The 27,505-nt window shown below is 41.8% G+C and overlaps 1 protein-coding gene across 4 annotated transcripts in view; it reads left to right on the top strand.

The window, feature by feature from the left end:
- RPN2 (ribophorin II) overlaps nt 1–26,154 on the top strand; it is a 57,619-nt gene extending 31,465 nt beyond the window's left edge. For 2 of the 4 annotated variants that reach the window (XM_026009734.2, XM_026009733.2), the window contains exons 10-18: nt 9,701–9,792; nt 12,065–12,179; nt 14,508–14,702; nt 16,143–16,229; nt 17,678–17,773; nt 19,526–19,601; nt 21,188–21,317; nt 22,806–22,853; nt 25,821–26,154. In XM_026009734.2, coding sequence (XP_025865519.1) covers nt 9,701–9,792; nt 12,065–12,179; nt 14,508–14,702; nt 16,143–16,229; nt 17,678–17,773; nt 19,526–19,601; nt 21,188–21,317; nt 22,806–22,853; nt 25,821–25,833 — 852 coding nt within the window. In that variant the 3' untranslated portion in view covers nt 25,834–26,154. The remainder of the gene's footprint in view (nt 1–9,700; nt 9,793–12,064; nt 12,180–14,507; nt 14,703–16,142; nt 16,230–17,677; nt 17,774–19,525; nt 19,602–21,187; nt 21,318–22,805; nt 22,854–25,820) is intronic. The other 2 variants (XM_072735921.1, XM_026009735.2) reach the window with 1 other exon arrangement.
- Nucleotides 26,155–27,505: the final 1,351 nt, after the last annotated feature.

The raw sequence follows: 27,505 nt of genomic DNA, 5'->3' as shown, positions 1-27,505 counted from the left end.
TTTAAGTGCCATACCCATAAAACACATTTTTTTTTTTTAAGATTTTATTTATTTATTCATGAGAGACAGAGGGGGTTGGCAGAGAGACACAGGCAGAGGGGAGAGGCAGGCTCCATGCAGGGAGCCTGATGTGGGACTCAATCCCAGGACTCCAGGATCACACCCTGGGCTGAAGGCAGGCACTAAACCACTGAGCCACCCAGAGATCCTCTTTTTTTTTTTAAGATTTAATTTATTTATTAGAGAAAGATGGAGCACTCATGTGCGTATACAAGTGTGGGGAAGGGCAGAGGGAGAAGATGACTCCCTGCTATGCAGAGAGTCCAATGCAGGACTCAGTTCCAGGACCCTGTGATCATAACCTGAGCCAAATGCAAATGCTTGACCAACTGAGCCTTGCAGGCCCCCCACACCACAGTCATTCTTAACCTCTTCTTTCCACTTCTGACTTCCAGTCAGTCACCAAGTCCTGTTGATTCCACCTTTGAATGGCTTTTGCATGACTCTTTGTTCTTCATTCCCTGTGTTGTGAGTTGGCTAGAGCTGTGTGTTCTCTATCTAGACTTGTAAGGGAGTTTCTAACTACAGGTGGCTCTTGATCTAAATGGGTTTAAACTGCACAGGTCCACTTAGATGGAGATTTTTCTGGCAAAGTACAGTACTTTAAATGTGTTTTTTCTTTCTTATGATTTTTATAATGATGTTTTCTTGTTTCTGGCTTTATTAGAATATAGCATATGATATGAATAACATACAAAATTATTTATCGACTATGTTGTCAGTAAAGCTTCTGGTCAACAGTAGGCTATTCGTAGTTAAGGTTTAGGCGAGTCAAAAGTATACATGGATTTTCGACTGCACTAAGTGGGAGTCAGTGCTTCTCACCTCCCATTGTTCAAGAGTCACCTGTAATTTCATTGTCTTCAATTTCTGCCCCTTCCATTTAATTTTCCCTAAGTGTCACTAGAATGATAAAATTACATCGTTCCTCAGTTAAACATTTCTTTGATTCCCTGTTGCCTGTAAGTGAGTCTCACTTCCTGAGAATGGCTTAGAAGGTCCTCCACAAGGCACAGGCACATGTTTTAGTGTGGGTCTGTCCCCATCCCCTCAGTGCTAGCTGCTCCGGACTGCATCCTGGTCCTCAGATGTGCTTTACGTGCACATGTCTTTGGTTTTCAACTTTCAACTCCCCTTCATAAGAAAGGCTTTTCCCCTCTCTTGTTCATATCCTCAACTACTCATCCTGTAAGGTCTAGTTCAAATGTTTCTCCTTCTGTGCTCCCATAGAACTTTATTTTTTAGTATGGACTAAAAAGTTTTTAGTATTTCAAATATACAGAAAAGAACAGAAAATAATGTAATGAATCCAAATGTACCTACAAGCCATTCTTTATCTCCTTCAAACCCCAACATTTTGATATATTTGTTCTATACCCCCCTTTTCTGGTAAAAAAATATTTCTATATTTCTGCTACACATATACATATTTTTATTATTTATTTATTTATTTATTTATTTATTTATTTATTTATTTATTTCATATACATATTTTTAAAAATATAATGCATTGATTGGCATCTTCTCAAAATTTGTATATTATGTTATATGCATCCTATTGCAATTTGCTTGTTCTCATTCAATTTTAATCTTATGACAGCCCCACTTATGCCTGTAGAATTAAAACTATATGCGTGTAGAATTAAAACTATATGCGTACTGTGGATAATTGTCATGAAATTATCTTCCTTTTATGAGTGAATCAGAGTTTATTAATTCATTTTCCTGTTGTTGGACATTTAGATTTCCACTATTACAAACAAGGTGGATGTGAGCATCTTAGTACATGTTTCCCTGTGTACATTTTGTTTATCTAGTGTGAAGTTGTGGGATCATTAGTTGTACTTATCTTCCACCTTTATTAGGTATTGCCAAATTGCTCTTCTCTTCATATTCTTATCAGTATTTAGTATTATGAATTTTTGATAATTTGATGGATATGAGATGGTGTTGTTTTTTCTTTTTAAGTTTTATTTATGTTTTTAGTAATGTCTGCACCCAATGTGGGGCTTGAACTCATGACCCTGAGATCAAGAGTCCCACCAATTGAGCCAGCTGGGCACTCAAAAATGGTGTCTTGTTTTAATGTTTTTCCTTGGTTACTAGTGAGATTGAGCATTTTTTGTTTATTGGCCTTTCAGCTTTCCTTTTCTGTGAATTGTCTTTCTTTTGTCTGTTTTTCTTTTGGTTTGTTAGTCTTTTTATTATTGAGTTTTAGGAGCTGTTTATATTCTGGAAACTAACCCTTAGTTATAAGCATCAGATATCTTCCCTCAGTGTTGTTGCTTTATGGCATCTTTTGATGCACAAAAGTTATTTTCAGTGAAGCCTAATTTAACAGTGTTTTTGCCTAGATTGTTTGTGCTTCTTGTATCTTTATCACCTTGGAGTATTGTAGGACTTTTTTTTTTTTTTTTTTTTTTTTTTTTTTTTGTAGGACTTTTTAAAGATAATCTCTAGTATTTTCTTCTAATGATTTTTAAGGCTTTTTTCCTTTATATTTAGGGCTTCAGTGTACTTAAAGTTTATTTTTGTTGCTATAGTATTTTATATCCTGTCCATAATTGTTATTGCATTGTATTACCATTGTTTGCTTTTTCATTAGACTGGGGACTCCCTGTGAGTAGAGACCAAACCTTATTTTTTCATTTTAGAAGAAAAGGATGGAGTGGTATAAAGATGTTTCCAGAAAAAAAAAAGGATGTTTCCGTACATTCCTGAGCTGTTAGAACTATCATAGCTCATCTTTGTAGGGTGAGCTTTGTATCCTACACAAAATATCTTGGCTTTTTTTTTGTTAATAATAGCTTTATTGAGGATATAATTTATATACCCATTAAAGTACATATATTACAGTGTTTTTAATATATATATTTTTAAAGATTTATATATTTATTTTAGAGAGAGAGAGAGCATGTGCATGCTCATATGGGAGGGGGGGCAGAGGGAGCAGGAGAGAGAGAATCTCAAGCAGACTCCATGCTGAGTGCCAAGCCCAACACAGGGCTCGATCCCAGCACCCTGAGATTATGACCTGAGCCAAAACCAAGAGTTGGCCACTTAACCAGTTGAGCTACCCAGGGGCCCCAGTGTTTTCAGTATATTTACAGAGTTGTGTAACCATCACCACAATCAAATTTCAGAGCACTTTTATCACCCCAGAAAACAATCCTATTTCTATACTAGACATTCTATAGGAATATATCCTCTTTCTGGTCCTGACAATTACTAATCTACTTTTTGTTTCTATAGTTTGCCTATTTGGGATATTTCATATAAATGGGGTCATATAATATGTAACATTTTGTGTCTGGCCCTGGCCCTTTTAATTAGTGTGTGTTTTTTCTTTTTTTTTTCTTCATGTTAGTTCATGTTGTAGCATGTTTGAGTACTTTATTCCTTTTATGGCTAATATTCCATTGTGTGGGTATACCACATTTTGTTTATCAGTTCATGGACATTTGGAGTTTTTCCATTCTTTTGGCTGTTATATATACATAATGCTGCTGTGAACATTCATGTACACATTTTTGTTTGAACATAGTTTTCAGTTATTTGAGGTGTATGCCTAGGAATGGAATGCTGGGTCATATGACAAATTCTGTTTAACTTTTTGAGGAACTGACAAACTGTTGCAAAGGAGCTGCACCATTTTACATTTCTACTAGTAAACTAATAAGGGTTCCAATTTCTCTACATCCTAATCAACACTTATTATCTGTCTTTTTACTCTGGCCATCCTGAGTGGGAATGAAGTGGTCTCTCATTGAGATTTTGATTTGCATTTCCCTGATGGCTAATGATATTGAACATCTTTCCATGTGCTTATTGGTCATTTTATATTCTTGAGTTTTAAGAGTTCTTTATATATTCTGGATACAAGTCCCTTAATCAGATACATGATTGGCATATATTTTCTCACAGTCTTGTAGGTTGTCTTTTTCCTTTGTTGAAATGCAAAGGATTTTAATTTTGATGAGGTTCAGTCTGTTTATTTTTCCTTCATTGCTTCTGCTTTAAGTGTCATATCTAGGAAACCATTATCTAATCTGTTATTAAAATTTACTCCTTTTATAGCTTTAGTTCTAACATTTAGGTTTCTGATTTATTCGGTGTTTTTTGTTTTTTTTTTAAGATTTTATTTGTCTATTTGAGAGAGAAAGAGAGCAGAAGGGGGAGGCAGAAGGAGAGATAGACTCCTTGCTGAGCAGGGAGCCCAACCCAGGGCTCAATCCTGGGACTCTGGGATCATGACCTGAGCCGAAGGCAATAAGCATCTGAGTCACCCAGGTGCGTGCCCCTTGAGTTAGTTTTTGTATGTAGTGTGAGGAAGGGTTCCAGCTTCCTTCTTATGCCTGTGGAAATCCAATTGTTGCATGTGGCAATCCTAGCATCTTTTGTTAAAGACCATTCTTTCCCTGTTGAATTGTCTTGACATCAAAAATCAGTTGACAATAAAGGCAAGGGTTAATTTATAGACTTGCAGTTATATTCCATTAATCTATATTTTTATCCTTATACAAATGCTATGCTGTCTTGGTTACTGTAACAACTTGGCTTTTTGTTGTTGTTGCTGTTTTTTAAGATTTTATTTATTCATGAGAGAGAGAGATAGAGGCAGAGACACAGGCAGAGGGAGAAGCAGGCTCCATGCAGGGAGCCCGATGTTGGACTCAATCTCAGGACTCCAGGATCACACCCCGGGCCGAAGGCAGGCACCAAACTGCTGAGCCACCCAGGGATCCCCCAACTTGGCATTTTGTAACCTTAAATCTGGTGTTTGTCCGAAGTGTTTCTGTGATTTTTGGAAAAATCATCTAACTGCAAAATAGCAGAAATGACTAATAGCTGTTATGCAATGATAATAAGCCCCAACTGAGGCCATCGCTGTCCTTCTTTCCAGTGATGAAGTAAGGATTACAAAATGTCTCCTTCATTATGTTATAGCTCTATGCATGCAGGGGTATGTGTGTGTGTGTGTGTTCTGACCTCTGTCACATATGCAACTTTACTTTGTAATTTCAGTAATAGTCACACTTAGAGCCTCAGAGGAGGTCAGCAGGTCCTGTTTACTCTCCTGAGAGATGCTTTGACATTGGTCAGAGTGCATTAATGGTGGTTTGGTGTGGAAGGCCTGTAATAGCACTCATTGACATTGGACTTGTTGTCAGGGGAAACATGGGTTTTTGAAGCTGTCATTAGCATTAATTGCCCCTAATGCACCATCGTTTTTGACAGTAATGAGCTAAACAGGGGGGTTATTACTCTCAGCAGAAAGACTGCATTTCCTGGTGTTAAAACATTTTTTGAAGTGTATGTGGCACGCAGCACAGGCAGAGAAAGGACTAGTATGATTCAGTGTAAATCAGGCTTAGCTGCATTTAAAGTGGCTAAATAAGTCCCTTTCCTGTTATAAAAACTAATCCTGAAGTGTTAGTATGAAGGAAGAAGCAGCTAACCCATGGGGATCCTACTTTGAAGTCTTTACAACACAGTTTTGAAAAAAGTTACAATAATTTTTATTTCTTAATTTGCTTTAAAAGAGTAGCATAAAAATGCTTTTCTTTTCAGTGTTTCCAGAGACCCATTTGTAGTAAGATTTTAGGAGCAGAAGGACTTATTTTAAACTGTTCCCCATTCAAGAACAGCCCTACAGTGTTTCTCTGCAACAAAGAAAACTTTAACTTAGGGAGCCTTTTAGGATTAAGGCTGAGAGCAAACCCAAATGACTTGAGTTTACTGCAATTTGCCCTTTTGTCATTTAGGTGTCTGTATTGTCTGAGAATGCTTATAATGTCTCTAGAACAAACACAGTTGCATCTTGATTAGCGGCTTTAGCGACCATGTTATTGTTGAAAGTTTATAGTCAGAAAAAAAAAAAAAGTTTATAGTCAGGATTCTAATTAAAAACCCAGAAAGTTGATGGCTTTTCTATCATTATGATTAGGATACACTGACGAGCCTTACACAAATCTTTAAACACCTGTCTTTATATACCCATCTATTGAAGGAACAGTGATTGTATTTATTTATTTATTTATTTATTTATTTATTTATTTATTTATTTATTTATTTGTCAATCAACGATTTTATTTATTTATTCATGAGAGACACAGACTGAGAGAAAGAGACAGACACAGGCAGAGGGAAAAGCAGGCTCCATGCAGGAAGCCCAATGTGGGGCTTGATCCCAGGACCTCAGGGTCACACCCTGGGCTGAAGGCAGGCACTAAACCACTGAGGCACCCAGGGATCTCCTATTGGGATCTCCTATTTTAAATACAAAATGTGTAAAGAAGAAAGTGTATGGCCCTCAGCCTCATTGCTCAGATAATCCCTGGTTTTTCAAAAAAAGGAGTAAAATATGCATGTAGTTTTAAAAAATTCAAAGGGTAAAAAGGCTTATAATGAAATGTAAGAGCCTTCTCTCATCCCTTCAATCCAGCTTCTCTCAGAGGAATCCATTTCTAACAGTTAACTGTAAATTTTAAGAAAAAGAAGGATGTGTATGTTGATAAATGTATATCCTTTCTTGTTTACCTAAAAGGGATTATTCAATAAACAGCTATATTCTTGCTCTTGTCACAGAGTAGAGGCTCCCAGCTTTCCCCTTCGGGGTCTTCTCGACTTGATGGCTTACACCAATCCTCTGCCACTCCTCTGCCATAATTCACCTGGTTGCCTAGACTCCATGACAGACAGTGCTGTTAAATATAATTCTGTCAGTGGATGGTTGTGTATTCAAAAGTAGGTGATCATATATCTGTATCTGTCTGTAGACATTGGCCTTGTCCTTTTTAATTATTCCATGGTATTTCATAATGTATTCATGTAACTAGTCTCCTGTTAATGGACATTTAGATGGGACAGTGATTTTCAGACCACATTTATAGATTTTTTTTCAGGATTTTATTTATTTATTCATGAGAGACACACAGAGAGAGAGGCAGAGACATAGGCAGAGGGAGAAGCAGACTGTCCACAGGGAGCCTGATATGGGACTCGATCCTCGGACCTGGGGTCACACCCTGAGCCAAAGGCAGACATTCAACCACTGAGCCACCCAGGCATCCCACATTTACAGACTAAATGAGTAGTGAGCCAATAAGAGAATGAGTCAAAGAGGTGAAGAAGGAGTTATTTGGTTAATGTTGATGAAGATTGCAGAGTAGTTAACTATGAAGACAGATTGTTTCTATAGTGTGGGATACTGTGAAACTCCTACCTCTCCCCAAAATGAAGGACTGCCAAGCCCTCCTACTACTAATCTCTTGCTCCCTGACCAAGGACTACCCCCAGGCCGACTTAGGTCCCAGTTCCTTCTCAGGTGCTTTTGTAGCATTTTGAATATCCCTCCATTAAAGTGGCAGCCTGGTTTGTTAAAATTTAGCTTTGCATATATACTTCCCTTTAGGACGAGATTGTGTGTCTTGCCATTTCTGTATATTCCCTGCACCTACATGCTCTAGATGCTGTAGGGGGATGTAGAGAAAGTGACCTTGGTGGGGTGTCTTGATAAACATCAGTAGCCTAATCACAGCTCTTTGGCTGTTTCTTTGCTTGAGCCTTCCACTCTAGTTTTCTTTCAATGGCATCAAGTGCTTCCCACATTGGATTTTATACAGCAGAGTTCACTGGTTCTGAGCCCTTTTTGAGTTGTGAAGCTGTTTGCTCAGCACAGAACCCAAAGAGCTGAAGGAGAGGCTCCCAGCTCTTATCTTGTGGATTTATTCAACTGGATGGCCATCTATTTCCCTTGTCTACCACCATGATTCACCCAGTAGTTTAGACTCGGTGACAGGCAGTGCTGCTGAATTCTGCCAATAGGTGGCTGTATATTCAAAAGTAGATGGCAATAATATCCATACAGCCTCTGGTGATAAATCTTTTACATTCAGTTTTTTTGTTTGCTTTTTAAGTAAAATAGAATATCCCTATTCAGTCTGGTAATTGAGGCTGTTGTCACAAAATAGTTATTATGGAGGTAGAGGAGAAAGCTGTTAAAAGAAATTACTTAATACCTATCTTTATCCCTTTTTAATTTTTCTCCTTGGCCCTTGATTTGGGGCTGTCACACCTTGATAGTGCATTTTAGCAAAATGCCAAAGCCATCCTTCAATTACTTGCCCAGTCTTCTATCTCTATTCCTTGATCCTGACTTAGGCTATAAACCAGTAAGGATTTGGTAAGGATTTCCTTAAGCATTACATACAAGCTTATCAAATACTTGCAAGTTTTATGGATATGTTTGCACATAAAAAGTGCCTTGGGTTTTTGTAATTTGCTCGTTAAAACTTAGATTTTAGATAAGAAATTTCCCATGAATAAACTTTCAGAATGTTTTCTTCCTCTTGGAATTTTACACTTATTTTACTATAATTTTTTAAAAGTTCTTGTTTATTGTGTTGGCTAGCTCCTTTTTGTGAAAATATTTATAAGGCATGCATAGAATTCAAACACTAAATGTCAAGATGGACTAGTTTGTGCTTTTTTTTTTTTTTTTAAAGATTTATTTATTTATTCATGATAGACACATAGAGAGAGGTAGAGACACAGGCAGAGGGAGAAGCAGACTCCATGCAGGGAGCTCGATGTGGGACTCGATCTCGGGACTCCAGGATCGCGCCCTGGGCCGAAGGCAGGCGCTAAACTGCTGAGCCCCCAGGGATCCCCTAGTTTGTGCTTTTGTCAAACTCCCAAGTCTCAATAGCTTAGGACAGCAGAAGTTCCTTTTTTTGCCCATGCCAGGTATCTTAGTTTGTCAATAAGAGGCTCAGCTTCATGCCGTCCTTACTCCAGAACCGGAGCTGAAGGATTAAGCTTCTCTCTGCACATTGCCTATGTCCATGTCAGAGGAAAGGAGAGAATCACCTGCTGACTCTTGAAGTTTCCATTGCGGGGGTGGGGTGGGGTGGGGGGATTGCTTACGTTCCTTTGGCCAAAGCGAGTCACGGAGCCACACCATACTCTAGGGGGACAGGGAGGTATGACCCTAGCACGTTTTCAGAGGGAAAACCAGATGTACCTGGTGAACTGTGTGAATGACACCGTGGCTTCTGAGGCCTTCATGGGCAAATCTACAGTACTGCTTGGCACAGACTAAGTGTTGCTGGGCAGCTGGAGAGCAAGGTGCCCGAGAGTACAGGTCCTGACTCAGAGTGCCTGAGTTTACTAGCCATCTAAACCTGAGCAAGTCTTTATCTTTTTAATCTTTAATTTCCTCATCTGAAATAGCACTACCTTAGAGGATTGTGAGGATTAAATGAAATCATCGTTATAAAGCCCATGTCTCTCACATAGCAAACAATATCTGTCCTTAGAATTGAGTACTTGTCAATTTGAATTATTGGAAGGTCACCGCTCACAGGTTTCCCCCTTATTTATTTTAAAGGGCACATGAAAAAAATCTGTTTTGTTTTCCTCTTTCAGTATATAAGATCCAACCAAAGCCAAAGAAGAAAAGAAGGGATAAGAATCAGGGAGTTGCTTTTAAGCCTTGTGATAGGAGAGGTGGAAATCCTGCCTGGCTGAGTCAGTTTTACTAAAATCATTGAAGACTCCTATTATAGAATCACCTTTGTGAGGAAAACTTGGATATGCCTGTTAATTCCTGGTGATTTTCTTATCTGTCCCGCTCTAGCTCAGAGTCAAGATCTCCACTGAAGTTGGCATCACGAATGTTGATCTCTCCACTGTGGATAAGGATCAGAGCATTGCACCCAAAACCACTCGGTAGGTGGGGTGCCTTCTCGGCACAGGCGGAGTCGAGGTTTGCGCTGAAAGGAACATGCCCAGGCACTGAGCCTCTCCCGATGCTGTTTCTATGTGAGCAGTGACCCAGCCTCCACCCTCAATTAAAGAAGCTCTAGTTTGCTGGCACTGTGCCGAGCAGATTAGGGGGTTATCTGTACTGGTGGTTAGTCCACAATGGAATAGGGAACATCTGAGTCCAAATCAGCTATGCCACCACATACAGTATTGAGTTCAGGTGACTTTTCTTTTCTTTCTTTTCTTTTCTTCTTTTCTTTTCTTTTCTTTTCTTTTCTTTTCTTTTCTTTTCTTTCTTTTCTTTTCTTTTCTTTTCTTCTTTTCTTTTCTTCTTTTCTTTTTTCTTTCTTTCTTTCTTTCTTTCTTTCTTTTCTTTCTTTCTTTCTTTCTTTCGACAGGACTGTCAATGAAGGAAGCAGTGTGTTTATATTTTGGTATAATCTCCTTATCATCAGTCTTGAGTCTGCTTTTAGTGGCCTCATGACAACTCTCTTTGGCCCACGGTGGGTCTGAAATTGGCTGGAGGTCCTTAGAGCTGAGATGGCAGATACCTAATACTAGGACTGTGAATTCCTTTCTCAAGTTCATGCTAATCAGTCAGCATTTGTTTCTGCTGAACTAGGAATTTTGTTGTTATTGTTGTTTTGTTTTTGTTTTGTTTTGTTTTTGGAATCGTTTTTAGCACAGACTTCTAGGTGACCATTGGCAGTTGATCAGAGGGGGCTGGAGCACTGTATGAAGTCTGTTTGTCTGCTCTCTCCCAGATTCTTGTTTTTGGAAGGGCCCATCTAGACGTCTGGGTATAGTTCTGACCCCAACTTTACTCAACTAGGTGGCTACAGCTTCCAGAGAAAGGAGATGAACCCTCAAAGCCATTATGAAGTTGGGAAATGTTAGCCAGAGCCTAGAAGCTAAGCATTCACTCCTTTGAAGTCGTGTGAAAAGGCTGGGCTTTCTGCCTCTGGCTTAGTTATTTCAGTGACATTGGAGATGAGAGCACTGTGGAGAATCCACCAAAGTAATGTCTGTGAGAGTGCTTTGCAAAGTTTAGTCCTCTATATGGATGAAGAGTTGGTATTACTTATAAGTAAATATAAAGCTTAAGTATAGGGATCCCTGGGTGGCGCAGCGGTTTAGCGCCTGCCTTTGGCCCAGGGTGCGATCCTGGAGACCCGGTATCAAATCCCACGTCAGGCTCCTGGTGCATGGAGCCTGCTTCTCCCTCTGCCTATGTCTCTGCCTCTCTCTCTCTCTCTCTCTGTGTGACTATCATAAATAAATAAAAATTTAAAAAAAAAAAGTGGTCTTTAAAAAAAAAAACAAAAAAGAGCTTACGTATAATATATAATATATAGCCAGATGTGAGCTCTATAACCATTTGGCTGTTTTATCCCCTGACCATCTTACCTTGCCATCCTGAGATAGTTGTGAAAAGAACAGTTTTTTCATCAAGTCTACCTTTTGAGAAAATGACTTTAAAATCCAATTTCAGGCAGAAAAATGCATTGAAACCGTGTCCAGGAAAAAAATGCAGCATTAAAAAAAGAAAAAAGGGGCAGCCCAGGTGGCTTAGTGGTTTAGTGCCGCCTTCAGCCCAGGGCGTGGTCCTGGAGACCTGGGACCGAGTCCCGCATCAGGCTCCCTGTGTGGAGCCTGCTTCTCCCTCTGCCTGTGTCTCTGCCTCTCTCTATCTCTGTGTCTCTCATGAATAAATAAATTTTTAAAAATCTTTTTAAAAAATAAATTAAAAATAAAAAAATAAAAAGGGATAAATGCCCTTTTTTGCTTTGTGTCTCAAACCCCCTCATCTCCTGACCTTGCTCATGCATGCTGCCAGCATCAACATGGTGATGATTTCTCCTCGTAGTCTTACTTGCCCACCTCTCCACTCCACTTGCATGCTTGCCTGCAGAGGGACACGTGCACCCCCCCCCCCCCCCCCCCCCGGTGCCAGATGTGGTTGAATGGACATCCTTAAGTTGAATGCCTAGAGCATCTGTATGGAGCATTTCTCCAGACCCCAGTGAGAGTTTATTCTGCTTTCCTCAAGTCCTGGCTCTCTCAGTGCAGTTTGCCCTCCAGCCAAAGACAGTTTCTCTCCTCCTATCTGTCCACAGCAGGAAAGTGTTCCAGTGGGAGAGGGAGGATTAGGCAATGAAGTACAGTTTGTCTTTATTCTCTTCTCAGAGCTCTGCAGATCCCCTCTGAAGACTTGCTGTATACATGTCTCTTTCAGGGTGACCTACCCAGCGAAAGCCAAGGGCACATTCATCGCAGACAGCCACCAGAACTTTGCTTTGTTCTTCCAGCTGGTAGATGTGAACACTGGTGCTGAACTTACTCCTCACCAGGTCAGGAAAAAGCCCGGGCACTTCTCTTGGCCTGCAACATTAACATTAGCCAGAGTGGTTGGTGTGGTATATACAGTCATGATTCCTGCCTTTGGGTCTTCACTCTGGACTCTTACTGTCCATCACATCCTCCCATATGACACTATTCCCTCGCATACTAGTTGTAACCCTGCACGTGGAAGACACAGTGCTTTTTAAAAGATCAGCTGGCATTGGGAAGATATATTTAAGGCAGATTAGCACTTAATTGAGGCTTTTTTTCTTTCTGAGGGGGAAAAAAACCAGATTGAAATAATTTTAAAAAAGGAAAACCTAGGCAGTAAGCCCAAAGTATTTTGTTCTGACCACAGCAGAGTTTGTGAGAATCTGAAGAAGAGTCCTTTTAAACTTGTGCCTACCTTGTATTATGAAACCAATAACTTTCACTTTGGTTTTCCATATATAAAATAATGATAGTTATCATGTAAAAGATTTTCAAATTATAAGGGCATAATTTGGAGAATCTGATATGGCCCCTTGTTTTCTCAGACACCTTTTCCCCCACCTCTGTCACTGAGATTAACTGCTCTCAGCCCTTCCCCATCAATGGCAGTATTATAAGGGGAAATTCGGATAAATACTTAGCTGAAAGACGGGAAAGAGCATGAGACCTAATAGTCTTGGTTTAGGTGCTTTGTAGGAATACTTTCACAAGATCTAGTGGACTTAAGTTCATCCTGAGAAATAGCTTTAAAGCAGATGACTGAGGTGAGTGAATTTACTTGGAAACCTTTTTGCTTTCTGTTTCTTGTAGCTATAACTGCTACACATGTGCCCAGGCCTCATAGTGGCTGCCCTCAGGATCAGTGCCCTGGCACTTGTCTCCTTTCTCCTCTCCACCCTCAGCTCCAGAGAGCTCCAGAGAGTTCCATCAGGGCACTTAGCCATGGCTCACTGACTCTAAGAGCTTCAGCCTCTTAGCATTTGCAGCTCCTTTTCTGAATGACCATTTGCCAGCAAAATGGCACAAGGGAAGAGAGAATGTAAAGAGAAGAAAGGACAAGACTAAATTGGTAGAATAAGGCTAGGGCAGGGAGAGTTAGTAAGAAAGGGTAACTTTAACTGCACTCTTGTCCCAGCCAAGATTCTACTTTTGGAACCATGGCATAGAGACCTCCCAGGTAGAGCTGGCATTCTGCAGGTGAGCCTGGCTGCCTCCTGCCCTTGGCTATAGCAGGAGAAAGATCAGCCATCCGGGCTCCTAAATCCCATTCTTGGCTAAGACTGCCATAGTCAGAATGCTTCACATCTCTGGGCCTTTCCCTAAATACTTTGATGATCATTCTTTGTTGTCCAGATGTAACCAGTAACCAATGGGATTTCCGTGGATCCAGCCCTGAATTGTGTGGCCATGGCAACTCATGTAACCCTCACGCCTTATGATCTGTAAAATGGAATCAATCTATGTGTCTTGTTCAATTCTTCATTTTGAAACACCTGAGAGAAAATCTCTGAGTGTATGTTAAGTTTTGCTGCAGTTCTAATATGCAGAAGCCTTAGTTTCTCATACCCCTGGCAGGATAAGGTGATTAGACTTGTCCCATTGCATTGACGAGAATATCCTCTACTGTTTGTTGACTAGCTAGCACATACCAGGCCCGGCACTACATGCTTTGCATTCATCATTGTGACTCTTCACACCGATACACCACCATCTTTCTCTTGTAAAGGTGAAGAACTCAAGGCCCAAGGAGGTTAAGTAACGTGCTCCCCTGATAAGCAGTGGAGCCAAATCTGTCTGTCTTCAGAGCCTGGGCGCTCTCTGTGACACCAGGCTGCTCTGCTCAGTTAGAACTCTGCCTTGCTATCAATCCCCAAACCTCTTCTACTAAATCTTTAGCTGGAGGCACTAGGAAATTGAAAATGGGCCTCTTACAGTTCCACCTCATTTCCCTTCTTTTCACCCTCTGGTGAAGAAGTTAATTGGGCAGCAAAGTGGCCAAAAGGCTGGCAGGAAGAAGAAATTGCAGCAGCAGCAAAGGGCTTAAATCATCCACAAACTGGGCATTCAGCCTCCAAGTAGTTGAGAATTGGATGGGCCCTTAAGTTAAATTTCTTGTACTAACAAAAAATGAGAAGAAAAAAAAAAGTGAGTTCTGATCTCTGAGCTGGTAACCAGAGTGGGATGGCCACTCCTTCCTCTCACTTGGGCAGGTCTGGAAGATCCTAGAGCTCCCACTGTGACAAAAAAAGAAAAAAAGCCAACAGTCTATTGCTTTGTTGATTCAGTGTTGGACACAGGGAGTTTTGAAACGATCAGATTAGAGATTGTAGTATTGTTCCATCCAGACATTTGTCCGACTCCATAATCAGAAGACTGGCCAGGAAGTGGTGTTTGTTGCTGAGCCGGACAGCAAGAATGTATACAAGTTTGAACTGGATACCTCCGAGAGGAAGATTGAATTTGACTCTGCGTCTGGCACCTACACTCTCTATCTGATCATCGGAGATGCCACTTTGAAGAACCCCATCCTTTGGAATGTGGTATGTGCCTAAATGCACCTTGACCTAGGCAAGAGTGGCTGTGCCACCAACTCAGGGGCATGGGTGCTTTCCCCTAGCCTTGCCTTTGCAAGGCAATAAATAAGCCTGATGAGGTGAGGGGCCTTGTGTTGTCTTCCACTGGGAGTTTTAGGGGTATGCACATGGCCTGGCACGTAGTAGGTGTTTAAGAAATAGTGACTCAGAGAGTGTGAATGAAACCTAAATTTGCCCTTGTGGGTCCTAGTGAATTTCTGTAAAAGATATACTTGAGGGTGGTTCTCATTTTATAGTAAAATGCTATGGGGGAATACATAGATGTAAGAGATAAAGGCCCCAGCTCTTTGAGATATGGTATAGCCTCAGAAAGGGTTGGGAGAGGGTAAGATTTAAATTTTGATGATAATTCAGGATGGTTTACAATAGTTGTGGAATATGCAAGATGTTCATAAACTACTAACCAATGTTTGCATACTGTGTTATAGTTTCCGTACTTCTCCTCACCTACATATCTATCTCACACTTGATTGGTGTGATGAGAGAAAAACTTTTTGAAAGACTGCATTTAAACTAGGGGTTGAAGAATTGCAAGGATTTATCAGGATAGTATCTGGGGGCTATGAAATGATCATTGGGGAACGGCCTGCAGAATATGCTTTCAGTGAGACCTGAGTGGGTCCATTTTCATGGAGTACCTAAGTCTGGTCAAGAGCAAGAGGCACTAGGGATCCCTGGGTGGCGCAGCGGTTTAGCGCCTGCCTTTGGCCCAGGGCGCGATCCTGGAGACCCGGGATCGAATCCCACGTCGGGCTCCCGGTGCATGGAGCCTGCTTCTCCCTCTGCCTATGTCTCTGCCTCTCTCTCTGTGTGTGACTATCATAAATAAATAAAAATTAAAAAAAAAAAAAGAGCAAGAGGCACTGAGGTTGGAAAGGTAGCAGAGGCCAAACCACAGGCCTTGAATGCTGGTCACTCGCTCTACCAGACAAAGGGGCAGCTGCATTTCTTTGCATTATAGTCAAAGCATTTTTTTCTTCTCTTGGACTTGGGCTGTTTTTTGTACAAGAGCACATTTTCATTTCTTATCTTTATCTTTTTTTTTCCTGTGACTAAATCACACTTCCCAGGGGCACTGAGCAGTTTCTGATTGCAACTGTAACAGCCTGAATACCAGCTGGGATTTTTGTATTAAGCAGCTCTGTGGGGCTCACCAGACCAGTAGAAAATTGGAACTCATGCTCTTAAAAGCATTTTCAACAAATACTTGTTTTGTTCTTGAAATTTTTACTGCCTCAATTTGTCAGCTAATGGATCAGAAGTGATTGGACTGCTTTGAGCTATTTTCAGTTATGGTCCTGGATGTGAGTTAGAAGATGCTACCCTGCTGATGAGTTTCAGTGCTTCTCTGCCCTGTACCTGTAAAAACTGCCCTTATTTTTTTAGGCTGATGTGGTCATCAAGTTCCCTGAAGAAGATGCTCCATCGACTGTCCTGTCCAAGAACCTTTTCACTCCCAAACAGGAAATTCAGGTATAAGATGCCTAATGGCTCCTGTACTAACGTGGAGGGGAAACATGAAATGGGCAGTAAACACCTGGGTGGTGGCTTTAGTCTGGCTGCTGCTTTAGTCTATTCATACGCTATTTTATAGTGTGGGCTTCGCCACCCTGTAAATTACACAGAACCAGTATCAGTCCCATCTTAGAGCTTGGAAAAACAGGCTCAGAGCCCAGCAACCAGCTCCCTGAAAGCTGATAGGTGAACACAAAATCAGAGGCTATTTTTCCTAAGCACCCAGGAGATTCAGCCTTACAGTGGCTGCTTGAGAGCTACAGCATGGGTGGTTTGGCTTCCTTGCTCTCTGCTTCTGCACAGATCAGGGCTGTTGGAGCCTCTAGGTGGAAAGCTCACCTCGGCAGGACAGGGCTTTTCTCCCCCAGGTAAATCTCCCTTCAGAGATTCACCTTCCGTGCACACAGCTAGCAATCTCTGCCCAGCTCAGCTCACAGGACTGTTGTGAGAATCAAAATAGGTAACCAAGAAAGGAAAGAAAGGCTTTGAAAAGTTTCTAAAATGTTTTACAAAATAAACATAGTATTTGTTAAGCAGTTTGAGTCACTGGACAGTTTCTCAGAAAAAAACAAAGAAATATCAGAGCAATGCTTGTCCAGCTTTCTGGTTCAATTCCAGAAGTCAGGCAGAACAAGGAAGGGAGAAGATTTATTTAGGGCTTCCTTAGAGCCATGGACTGGATGCAGAAGGGGTGGTTTATGGTTGGAATCATCCACAGTGAGGCTCTTTTAAATGGTAAAGAAGTGAGGTTACCCCCAGTTAGCTAACTGAAATGGGGCAGCAGGATATTATAGTGCCACCTTAGGAACCCAGAAGCATTATGAAATCCAGAGTTCTGCCTTGGATATATATCACCTAAACCATCCATATACCTAGGCACCATTTTAATTTTTTTTAAGGTTTTTATTTATTTATTTGAGAGGAAGAGAGAGATCACAAGTAGGGGGAAGGGCAGAGGGACAAGCAGACTCCTCACTGAGTAGGGAGCTTGATGCAGGGTTTGATCCCAGGACCCTGAGATTATGACCTGAGCTGAAGTCAAACACTTAACCAACTGAACCACTGAAGTGCTCTCCCTGCCCCCAGACACCCTCTTTGACGCTAGGCAAGTGCCATTGGATAGGTTGTATTTTCTAACCTCTAAATGGCATTGAGTCTTTGAGGGGAAAATGAGAGTTGAGCAAGTAGTGAGCTGGCACTGGTGTCTTCAGAAGAAGACTTCTGGGATTAGAAGCCACTATTGAGAAGGAGCAAAAGGCCAAGTGTCCACTCACTGCTTGGAGTGTTTAGCCTCTGGGAAGCATTTCTTTTTGACTGTCATTGGCATTTTGGTCCCTGGTATACATGGCAGCCCCTGCTGGGAAGGGCACATTCTTAAACATTCTTGGTATGTCTTCTTTTGGCAGCACCTGTTCCGAGAGCCTGAGAAGAGGCCCCCCACAGTGGTGTCCAATACATTCACTGCCCTGATCCTCTCGCCCTTGCTCCTGCTCTTTGCTCTGGTGAGTAGCTGTAATTAGCATGGGCAGCGTGTGTCTGGCGCCAGACTCAGCAGATGTAGCTGTTCTAAAGGAGGCTTTGTGCTTTGGCCTGAGCACAGCTCCAAAGGGGTCCAGCAGCTGTGACCTGAACCGATGGTCAAAAATTTTAGAATAACTAAAATTCCCCATGATGGGGGAACAGCCAAATAAACTGAACCATTAATGAGGGGTGTGAGAAAGTACCTAATAGCTACTAAAAATGATAAAAGTATACAGAATAGGATGCTCTGTAGGAGTGTTCAGATGAGGTCAAGTGTGAAAAAAGCAAGGCCCAATGCTGATACCTATATAAAAACAGGGTACAGAGGCTGTACATTTAAGCTTTTGGAGCCTAACACTATAAACAAACCAAAGTCCTCATAAAAGCTAGTGTTAAGTAAATTATGGTCTCATAAGATAGAATAATATGCAAGTTTACTAAAAGAATATAGATTTAGGGCAGCCCAGGTGGCTCAGCAGTTTAGCACTGCCTTCAGCCCAGGGTGTGATCCTGGAGATCCGGGATCGAGTCCCACATCGGGCTCCCTGAATGGAGCCTGCTTCTCCCTCTGCCTGTGTCTCTGCCTCTCTTTCTCTCTCTATGTCTCTCATGAATAAATAAATAAAATCTTAAAAAAAAATATATATATAGATTTATATGCTGGTTTGACAAGATTGCAATGATGTCTTCTTACTGAGTGAAGCAGGCCAGAGGTAGCATAGTATGTATGATCCTCTGTGTAAAAGCCTTAAAAAGGCATTGTCTGTTAGTGTTGGTCACCTCTAAGGAGAGAACCTTTTAGGAAGTATAAAGGAAATTTTTATACTTTAATATACTGTTTGAATTTTTTTTAACCGATTTTGTTTCTTTGTTTCACTTTTTAAATTATAAGATGCATATCCTCAAAGTGCAGAGAATTTTGAGACCTGCATGGAAAACTTATTAAATCTTACTTTTGGAAAGTTAGTTGCCTGTGTTCCTAATTTATTCATTGATTTTTTTTTTTTTTTAAGATTTTATTTATTTATTCATGAGATACACAGAGAGAAAGGGAGGCAGAGACACAGGCAGAGGGAGAAGCAGGCTCCATGCAGGGAGCCCGATGTGGGACTCGATTGCAGGACTCCAGAATCACACCTTGGGCTGAAGGCAGCGCTAAACCACTGAGCCACCCAGGCTGCCCATTCATTGATTTTAGTAAAGGAGTTATTGGTCAGTCTAAATCTAAAAGTCATGGCACAATATTTCAGCAACCAGATGTTGGATAGGTGCACCTGTTCTCATATTTGAGTGGGGCGAATTTCAAAAGGCATGGAACCCAGAGCAAGAGTATGCACCCTGCCGGCTGCCAGGGGGCTTATCTTACCAGTACTTAGAAGAATTAGGCCAAGTGCCAGTGACTTCATAAATGTGGTCTTTGACCTTTCAGCTTCGTGATTTCACCTGCTTTAAAATAGAAAAGTTTGCTGTCATTAAAAAGGATGTTCAGGTTTGAGTTACCAAAGCACATTTGAAAGTAGGTGTTGGAATGCCTTTCTAAAGAGAAAAGGGAACAGTTTTTTCCTGAGGACTTATAATAGGGTGGTTGTCACTTGGAAACATTTCCTGTCCTTCAAGTATGCATGAACTTTTAAGCCCTTGCGGCTGTTCATTGGATTAACATTGACGTGGCATGCGTTGCCTTCCCTTTCAAGTTCTAATGTCTTTTTAATTTATTTCTCCCCATCATTCAGTGGATCCGGATTGGTGCCAATGTCTCTAACTTCACTTTTGCTCCAAGCACTATCATCTTTCACTTGGGACATGCTGGTAAGCACCCAGGCTGCTAATTCCATTTAACCTCCTCTGACATTTCGCCTGCCCACGCAAAAGCCCTGTTAAGTAGACCCACAACCTATTAAGTATAATGACTTAATAGCATAACATTTCCCTCTTCCTCCTGGCCTTTTAGGACAGTTAATATGATGATAAACCTGTTTGGTCCATCAGCTTAGAACAGCTGTCATTATATTGGGTTTCATTGTGGTAGGCTGCTGTTGGCTGGCCGTTTACCCCTACTTAATAGCACTGTTCATTTCCAGAGATTACTCACTTATCGTATCTTTACATTGAGCCATCTTCCTGGATGAAGAGCATTAAGGCAGTTTCCAAAGGTTATCTTTCCCCACTATATCGATCTTCACATTTGCTGGCGGCTGTGTCTGGACTGTAATAGAAAACACTTTCTTTCACAATTGGACACACTGTTCTGCATTGTTTTCTTGGGAACTCCGTACCTAAACATAACAAGACTGTAAATTCACAAATGAGCTAAACATTTCAGAGACGTTTGAGCCTGTTGGATCTGTGATGCCTTGCATTTCACTGAGACATCAATATTATTTTCTGATTTCATTTATTCTTTCAGGCGTAACTGTCTGTGTGTCCATAGTGTGCAGAGTCTGTAGGGGTCCACAGATGAATCACTTAAAATTCTAGGCAAATGTGTGTCTGTGTTTTTCTGGGGAAGGAAGGAGTCCATAACTTTGATCAGATTCTCACAGTGGTCCATGACCTCAGAAATGGTTAAGAACCCCTGCTGTAGTTCATCCGTCATCCTTCTGGGCAAAATTGACAGGCTGACCTTTCTCTCCAGCCCAGTTACTGGATTTGAGTGATAGCCCTCCAGAGTCAGGCTGAGAACAAAACCTGCATATAAATTTGTTTAGAGCCATGACTTTTCTTGCCAGATTGCTTTTTGTGCACATTCCCTCATTTGATTTTCATCACAATCCTGATGGGAGTGCCCAAGGCAGGAATTATGACCCCATTTGCCAAGTGAGAGAATCTTGGCTCAGAGAAATGGAAGTGGCTAGGATGTGCAGAGTCTGGACCAGAACCCACAGCTCCCAGTGCCCAGACCCGAGCCCTTGTTACCTGCTCTTCCTCCCCAGTGTTCCTTGCTTCCTTCCTACTCACTCACATTAACAAAATGCCCTTAACCATTTTTTGTAATAGAAAGGAAATTACTCATTTATCGAATCCTTCATGCTTTCATTCAGAATTTGAAAAATAAAATGAATCCTTAATCTAATAGGGCAGTCATGTTTTTAAAAAAAAACAAAAACAAAAGACAAAAATAAAATTTAGGTAAGACCAATGTGAGCTGGAACATGAAACTATCTTAACAAGATAGTTAAAGTAGCTGAGGTCTGATTTTTTACCTCTGGATTTTTTGGTAGCCAAGGTAAGTATATTGAGTTACTTATTTTCTGGCATTGGATAAAAGGAATAAAACAAGAAGTGTCTAGAAACAGAGACTTCAGAATCCAGTAGTTATTGTTCCTAACTGTCCTCTGCCCCAGGCCATTGTCACTGTTTCATTTAATTGGCTATCATGACATCTGTTCCTGCAGCGATGCTGGGGCTCATGTATGTCTATTGGACTCAGCTCAACATGTTCCAGACCCTGAAGTACCTGGCCATCTTGGGCAGTGTGACGTTTCTGGCTGGCAATCGGATGCTGGCCCAGCAGGCAATCAAGAGGTAAGGCTGGGGATGGGCCAGGGACTCAGAGTGGGATTAGAAATATTTTTGTCAGCTCTGCTCACCCAGCTCTTTGAACAAGGGTATGTGGCAGAATGATGCCCAACCTTAGGGTCAAGTGTGACACCTTAATCCAGCCTTTTAAGTCCAAAAAGGGCCTTGGTGATCAGCGTTAAGTATATTAAAGCCACAGTGATTCATGCCCTGACACATTAGAACAAGAAAAGGAAATAATTGCTTTATGAAGATTAAAATGGATTAGAACACATGTGACAGAAGATTGTCCTTACTGCACTGGCTGTATAAAACTGTTTTCCTCTATTGCCACAGAGAATCCTATTCTTAGGATTGCCCTCCTCTTAGGCCCCAGGAGTTACTCCTCTGTAACCCCTAACAGACTCACGGAGCTTTTCCTCCTAAGAGTGAGGTCCGCTGGTCCCACCGCCTCCCCAGACAACCTTAGGTTCACACAAACGGTCAGATCTCAACACACCAGCAGCTTGCTGGCAGCCTGACTTTCAAACCTGGATTAGAGGCAAATTTAAATGTCAAAGGTGTTTCTCACTGGTTTGACTTTCTTAGGACTTGGGTGATTTCAACCACATAAAGGTTGATAAGAAAAGGTCAGAGTTGCTTCTGCCTTTGGAAGTTAACATTTTCAGATGTGCCCTGCTTTCTCCTCTCCAAGACTCTTGCTGTAAGAATATAACTTTATTGTGTGCCCTCTAGCATGGCTGCCAATTAAGTTGGTCAGATCAGAGAGGCTTTCTCAGAGACCCATTAGTAGATGGGAGAGCCACGTGTCTCATCCCTGCCAGAGTCTCCATTGTGAGCTTTCTGAGTGCCTTGCCTTGGAGACTGGTCCCAACGCGCTCCCTCACTTCCCCGTCGTAATCCACATTCCACCAGAGCTTCCCTTAGCACCGGCAGTGGCAGCTGGTTTATTTCTCTGCCCTCTAGCAGCCTTAACTTGGCAGCTGTGCATTGCATCTGAGAAAGAGCCAGGGATTCAGCTGTTTTTTTCTAAGCAGAGCCCTATTCCTTGCAGCAGCCAGTCCAGGCCCCAGGGAGCCAAAAGGCTGTGTTCTTTCTGGAAGTTGCCCACACAAGATGAACAAAATCAAGGGGAAGGTGAGGTAGATTTAAATCCTGCTTAGCAAGAGTTCCTAATCTGGAATCCTAAAATTGTGTACATTTTCTGAGGAGAGAGACCATGAATGGTTCTCATCCCTTCTCTAGCAGGCATGCGTGCGTGTGCATGTGTGTGTGTGCGCACACCCCCACAGCCCCCCCACACACACCCCTAATACAGAAAGTTAAAGCCCATTCTTCTGTTACTGTCTTTGTGAGTCCTAGAACAAACTCTGCCACTGGGGAAATCTTATTGACTAATGGAAGCTCTGGTTGGGTGTTTACCTTTTCTTTTCTCAAGCTGATTTCTCTTCCCACTGTCCTTTCTTGATTCTCAAACCATCTTTCCTTTGGCAGGATCGCTGCAGAGCAGAGCAGTAGATTGGCAAAATATAGGACACTACGGTAAAGATGAAGGGTGGACTCATCCCAGAAGCAGGGTTCCTTTCCCATCTTGCCCACCTCGTGCATGTCAGTTGTTTATCTGATTTTCAGCCCACTCATTCCTCTCCACCTTCCCCAAGGCAAAGCTGAATTCTGGGGCCATTTTCCAACATGCTGGACCAGGGTATGACTGGACCAGGGCAAAAACCAAAGGTCCCTGAGTTAGCCCAAATGATGGGGTAACTTTGACCTGGCTTTGACTACATTAGACTCCATCCTCTCTTATTTCCATGGGGTATTTTATAAACAGCAGCTTCTTTCTATGTTTATAGGAGAGCAGAGTTACGGATAAGACAGATGCAACCGTGGACTTCTTGAATAGGGACCCCATTCAAAACATCTAAATTCATTAAGTGATGGTCCCATGGCAAATCCTGGCACACCTTGTCACTGTTTCCAGGCCTTTTTGTAACACTAATCTTTGGGCCAAACAGTGTGATTTGAAGGACTGTTGGCCATAACTCAAAGCCAGCATCAGAACTCTAGTTCTTAGAGCTCAGGGTGTAGCTCAGGGCTACTCCCTGTGTGGCTAAAATGTCAAGTGAAATATCACCCATTCTCCTCGGGATTAATCCTGGGGTGAGGATGGAAGTGGAGGCAAGGTGAAGGGACAGAAGGAGAGTGAATGTCTGGCTCATTGATCAGCTCCTCTAGACTAGGGATCAGCAAAAGTTTTCTGGAAAGATAGTATTTTAGGCTTTGCAGACCATATGGCCTCTATCACAGCTACTGAACTCTGCCACTGTTAGGCAAAAGTAGCTGTAGCCACTGTTAGGCAAAAGTAGCTGTAGGCTACATAAATAAGTGTGGCTGTGTTCCAATAAAACTTGTTTTTTTTTTAAAGATGATATTTATTTGAGAAAGAGAGAAAGCATGAGCACAAGTGCGGGGAGGGGCAGAGGGCTAGGGACTAGGAAATTCCATGTTGAGCAAGGAATGCTTGAGGCTTGATCCCAGGACCCTGAAATCATGACCTGAGCTGAAACCAAGAATCAAACACTTAACTGACTGAGCCACCTGGGTGCCGGCCCCCCACCACCACCATTAAAACTTTATTTACAGAAACAGGTGGTGGGCTGGATTTGGCCCTTGGGGCATCTTTTGCTGACACCTGTACTAGGCCAACAAAGAGAAAAGGGAGGTATTTGAGTTTTCAAGTCATGTTCCCTGATCTCTAGCCTTGGAAATAGCTTTTCCTGCCAAAGCAACAGAGCCATCTAATTTTTAATCATCTGCACATCGGAGAGATCAACAAAAGCATAGAATGTAGAACCTTTCCACTGATGTGTGAGCATAAGCTGGCACATCTAATACTCAACACAGGAAAACTACATTTGTCTTGGTTTTGTTTTTTCAGATTTAATTGAGGTATGATTTATATCCAGTAACATTCACCCTTTTTGTGTATAGTCTGTGAATCTTGACAAATTTGTATAGTCATGTAAACACCACCTCAGTCAAGATACAGACTATATTTCCATACTCCAGAAATTCCCCCTATGTAGTCAGTTCTTAGTCTCCACCCCCATTCCCTAACATACCCGATTGATTTTGTCCTGAATTATAGTTGCTCTGAAATTTCACTTTCAAACTAGTCCTTCCTGCTAAATATTGAGCTCTTTAATTCTTTAAAATAACTCTGAAAAAAATAAAATAAAATAAAATAACTCTGGATTGACTTTTCTTCTTGCTATTTAGATAGTCTACCCTCACGTTGCTGCTACCCCCAAATCACACTGCTTAAGAGAGAGGAAAGATGCTTGATCATTTGGACATTTGGGACGTCCAGAGGTTGGGACCTAGTATCTTAAAGGAAAGTGCTAAGTGCTTTTGATCCAAGGACAGACATTGATTTGATTGGGTCTGATAACGGGTATGATTTCTTAGCCAAGATGGTGGCTTGGGAGCCACTACCCTTTCAGCTCTTCTTACTTTATACTCATGCTGTCCTCTGTGCATGCACATTTCAGAGCATGCACATTTTAGCATACCTGGGTGTCAGCAGGGAATTAGCAGCACTCCCTTCAACCTCAGGATTAGTTTTGTGCCTGTGTATGCCCCCCAGAACTATTGACTAATTGGTTTGGAGCCTGCCATTCTGTAAGACTGCGTCGCCATCACATCAGCCCTCAGCACTGGGTATAACTACCTGCTCAGGACGGCATGTATGTCACTGCCTCTACTTGCTGGAGCTGTAGAATCACTCATTTCCTGCTTCACCCTCCTGGTTGCACAGCTGCCGTCCCGGTTGTCACTTTCGTTCTGTGTTTCCCCATCAGTTCTCAGAGTCTAGGGAAGGACAGCCATGGGGAAGGAAGGGATAAAGAGATTGAAAGGTTTTTATCCTCTCTTAAAATTTTTCTGTGAGCCAAATCCCATTTTTGAGAATCATGTTTAGGTTTAGATGCTGAGACTGACCGTTGGCAAGACTGTGACAGGAGTCCTGCCTGGCCGGAGTATGGTGCAGGCCAGAATGCCGTCTTCCAAGCTCCATGAGGGCCCTGGACTGCTTGGCGGATCTGGAGTCTGGGAGATTGGAGATAAACATTCTTCAAGCTTTCCTTTTTCTTCCCCTAGTTGAAATTTACATTTTTTGGCCTTGTATTGTGAGAGGTGTGCCTGGAATTCCCTCATCTCAGAGCTCCATATGCCACTTTTTTTCTTAGTTGTCAGGTTTTTGTCATTGTTTTTTATTTAAGTTGTCATCAACTCAGTTGTCATCAGCTGTAGTTAGAACTAGCTGTCTCACAACTTCTTGTGAGATGAGATAGGGCATAAATAAATAGAATTAGTAGATAAATTATTATTCTTATGTAAGTGAGATCTTATAAATGGCAGAGGACCTTGGTCCCTCTGTTGTTACCAGTTAGGAACTATAACAGTAAATTGGAACCTTCAGTAATTCTGTTTGTCCCCATTTTCTTTCAGAACAGCACACTAGTGCCAGAAAGGAGGAAGGAATGAATGAAAGCCAAAATGAATATGAATATCCAGAAAAGGAGTCAAGAACAATTCACAGTTTGTAAAGAGAAACGAAAATTTATTTAAACAAAAAAGTCAGAATTGTGGTTACACTTTTGCTTGTTGTTTTTTTTCTATTTCCCCAACACAGAGTGAATACCTATGAGCCCCAATACTCCGTTTCTTTGGCATGGTGTCCTAGCCAGATGCTGTGAATATTCCTAACTTAGCTGCCAGCTGTTGCATTTGAAAAGTTGAAATTTGTAATTAGTCTGTTTTGGAATAAAGAGAGTAACAGGAAGAGGAGCCTGATTGAGAGTTTCTTCTGGTACTTTGGGGCTGGTGGGATCCCCAGGGTACATAACATGAGGACTTCGTTGGGAAGTACTGTTGACACCGTGGCCAGGGTGTTTCCCCAGGCTTTCTTACATTGTTCCTTCTTGCTTCATTCCTGATAGGACTGAGAATTACCTGAAAAGTGGACATCCTTTCTTCTCCAGCAGTGGGCACCATCTGTCTATAAAGGAGCCCTGTTGGTATCTGAAGGCCCCTCTGCTTCTGCCTTAAGAGTTTGGGCTTGGCGTGCAGTGTAGAAGGGGAGAAATTGTTTTGAAAGGAGGCTGACCACATGAGTACATGAGTAGTCTTAGGCTCTTTTTTTTTTTTTTTTTTTTTTTTTAAGATTTTATTTATTTATTCATGAGAGACCCACAGAGAGAGAGAGAGGCAGAGACACAGGCAGAGGGAGAAGCAGGCTCCATGCAGGGAGCCTGATGTGGGACTCGATTCCAGGTCCACACCCTGGGCTGAAGGCATGGCTAAACCGCTGAGTCATCCAGGCTGCCCTAGTCTTAGGCTCTTAAAGAGACACACATATCTCAAGGATGCCCCTTTTGAAGTTGTACCTGGGACCACCATCACCTGGAGATTGTATAACATCATGTGGAGAAGTAATAGTGAATAGCATGGTTAAGTGTATAGACTTGAATGTCAGTCAAACCTGCTATCACCACTTGTTAGGGTAGTTGGGCCAGTGGCTTCAGTTCTCTATTGCCTCCTCTTCTGTGGAAGACAGATAATAACCATGCCTGCGTCCTATAACTAAAGGAGCTTCATGCATCTAAAGTGCTTGGCTCAGTGCTTGGCACCTTCCATAATTAGCCCTTAGTTATATACTCCAGCTCATCACCTCTAATTCTATTAGTTGAAACATCATTAATATATTAGATTACTTTTGAAATACAGGTAATCCGGGCAGCCCAGGTGGCTCAGCAATTTGGCGCCTGCCTTCAGCCCAGGGCATGATCCTGGAGACCGGGATCGAGTCCCACATCAGGCTCCCTGCATGGAGCCTGCTTCTCCCTCTGCCTGTGTCTCTGCCTCTCTCTCTCTCTCTCTCTCTCTCTCTCTCTCTCTCTCTCTGTGTGTGTGTGTCTCTCATGAATAAATAAATAAAATCTTAAAAAAAAAAAAAAAAGGAAATACAGGTAATCCTAACAGTATTTATTAAATGGGGGGCTGCAGAAATGATTTAAATCAGATTGCTTTCCAACTTAGCTGGATTTCACTACAGTGAGGAAATTGGGATCCTGACTGGAGAAAGGAGATTCTAGAACTTTGAACTAGTTCTGGATGGAATTCTGTAGGTGAGA

This window comes from Vulpes vulpes, chromosome 14, assembly GCF_048418805.1.
Source record: "Vulpes vulpes isolate BD-2025 chromosome 14, VulVul3, whole genome shotgun sequence".
Taxonomy (NCBI): Eukaryota; Metazoa; Chordata; class Mammalia; order Carnivora; family Canidae; genus Vulpes; species Vulpes vulpes.
This window is presented reverse-complemented; position numbering and strand designations above follow the sequence as displayed.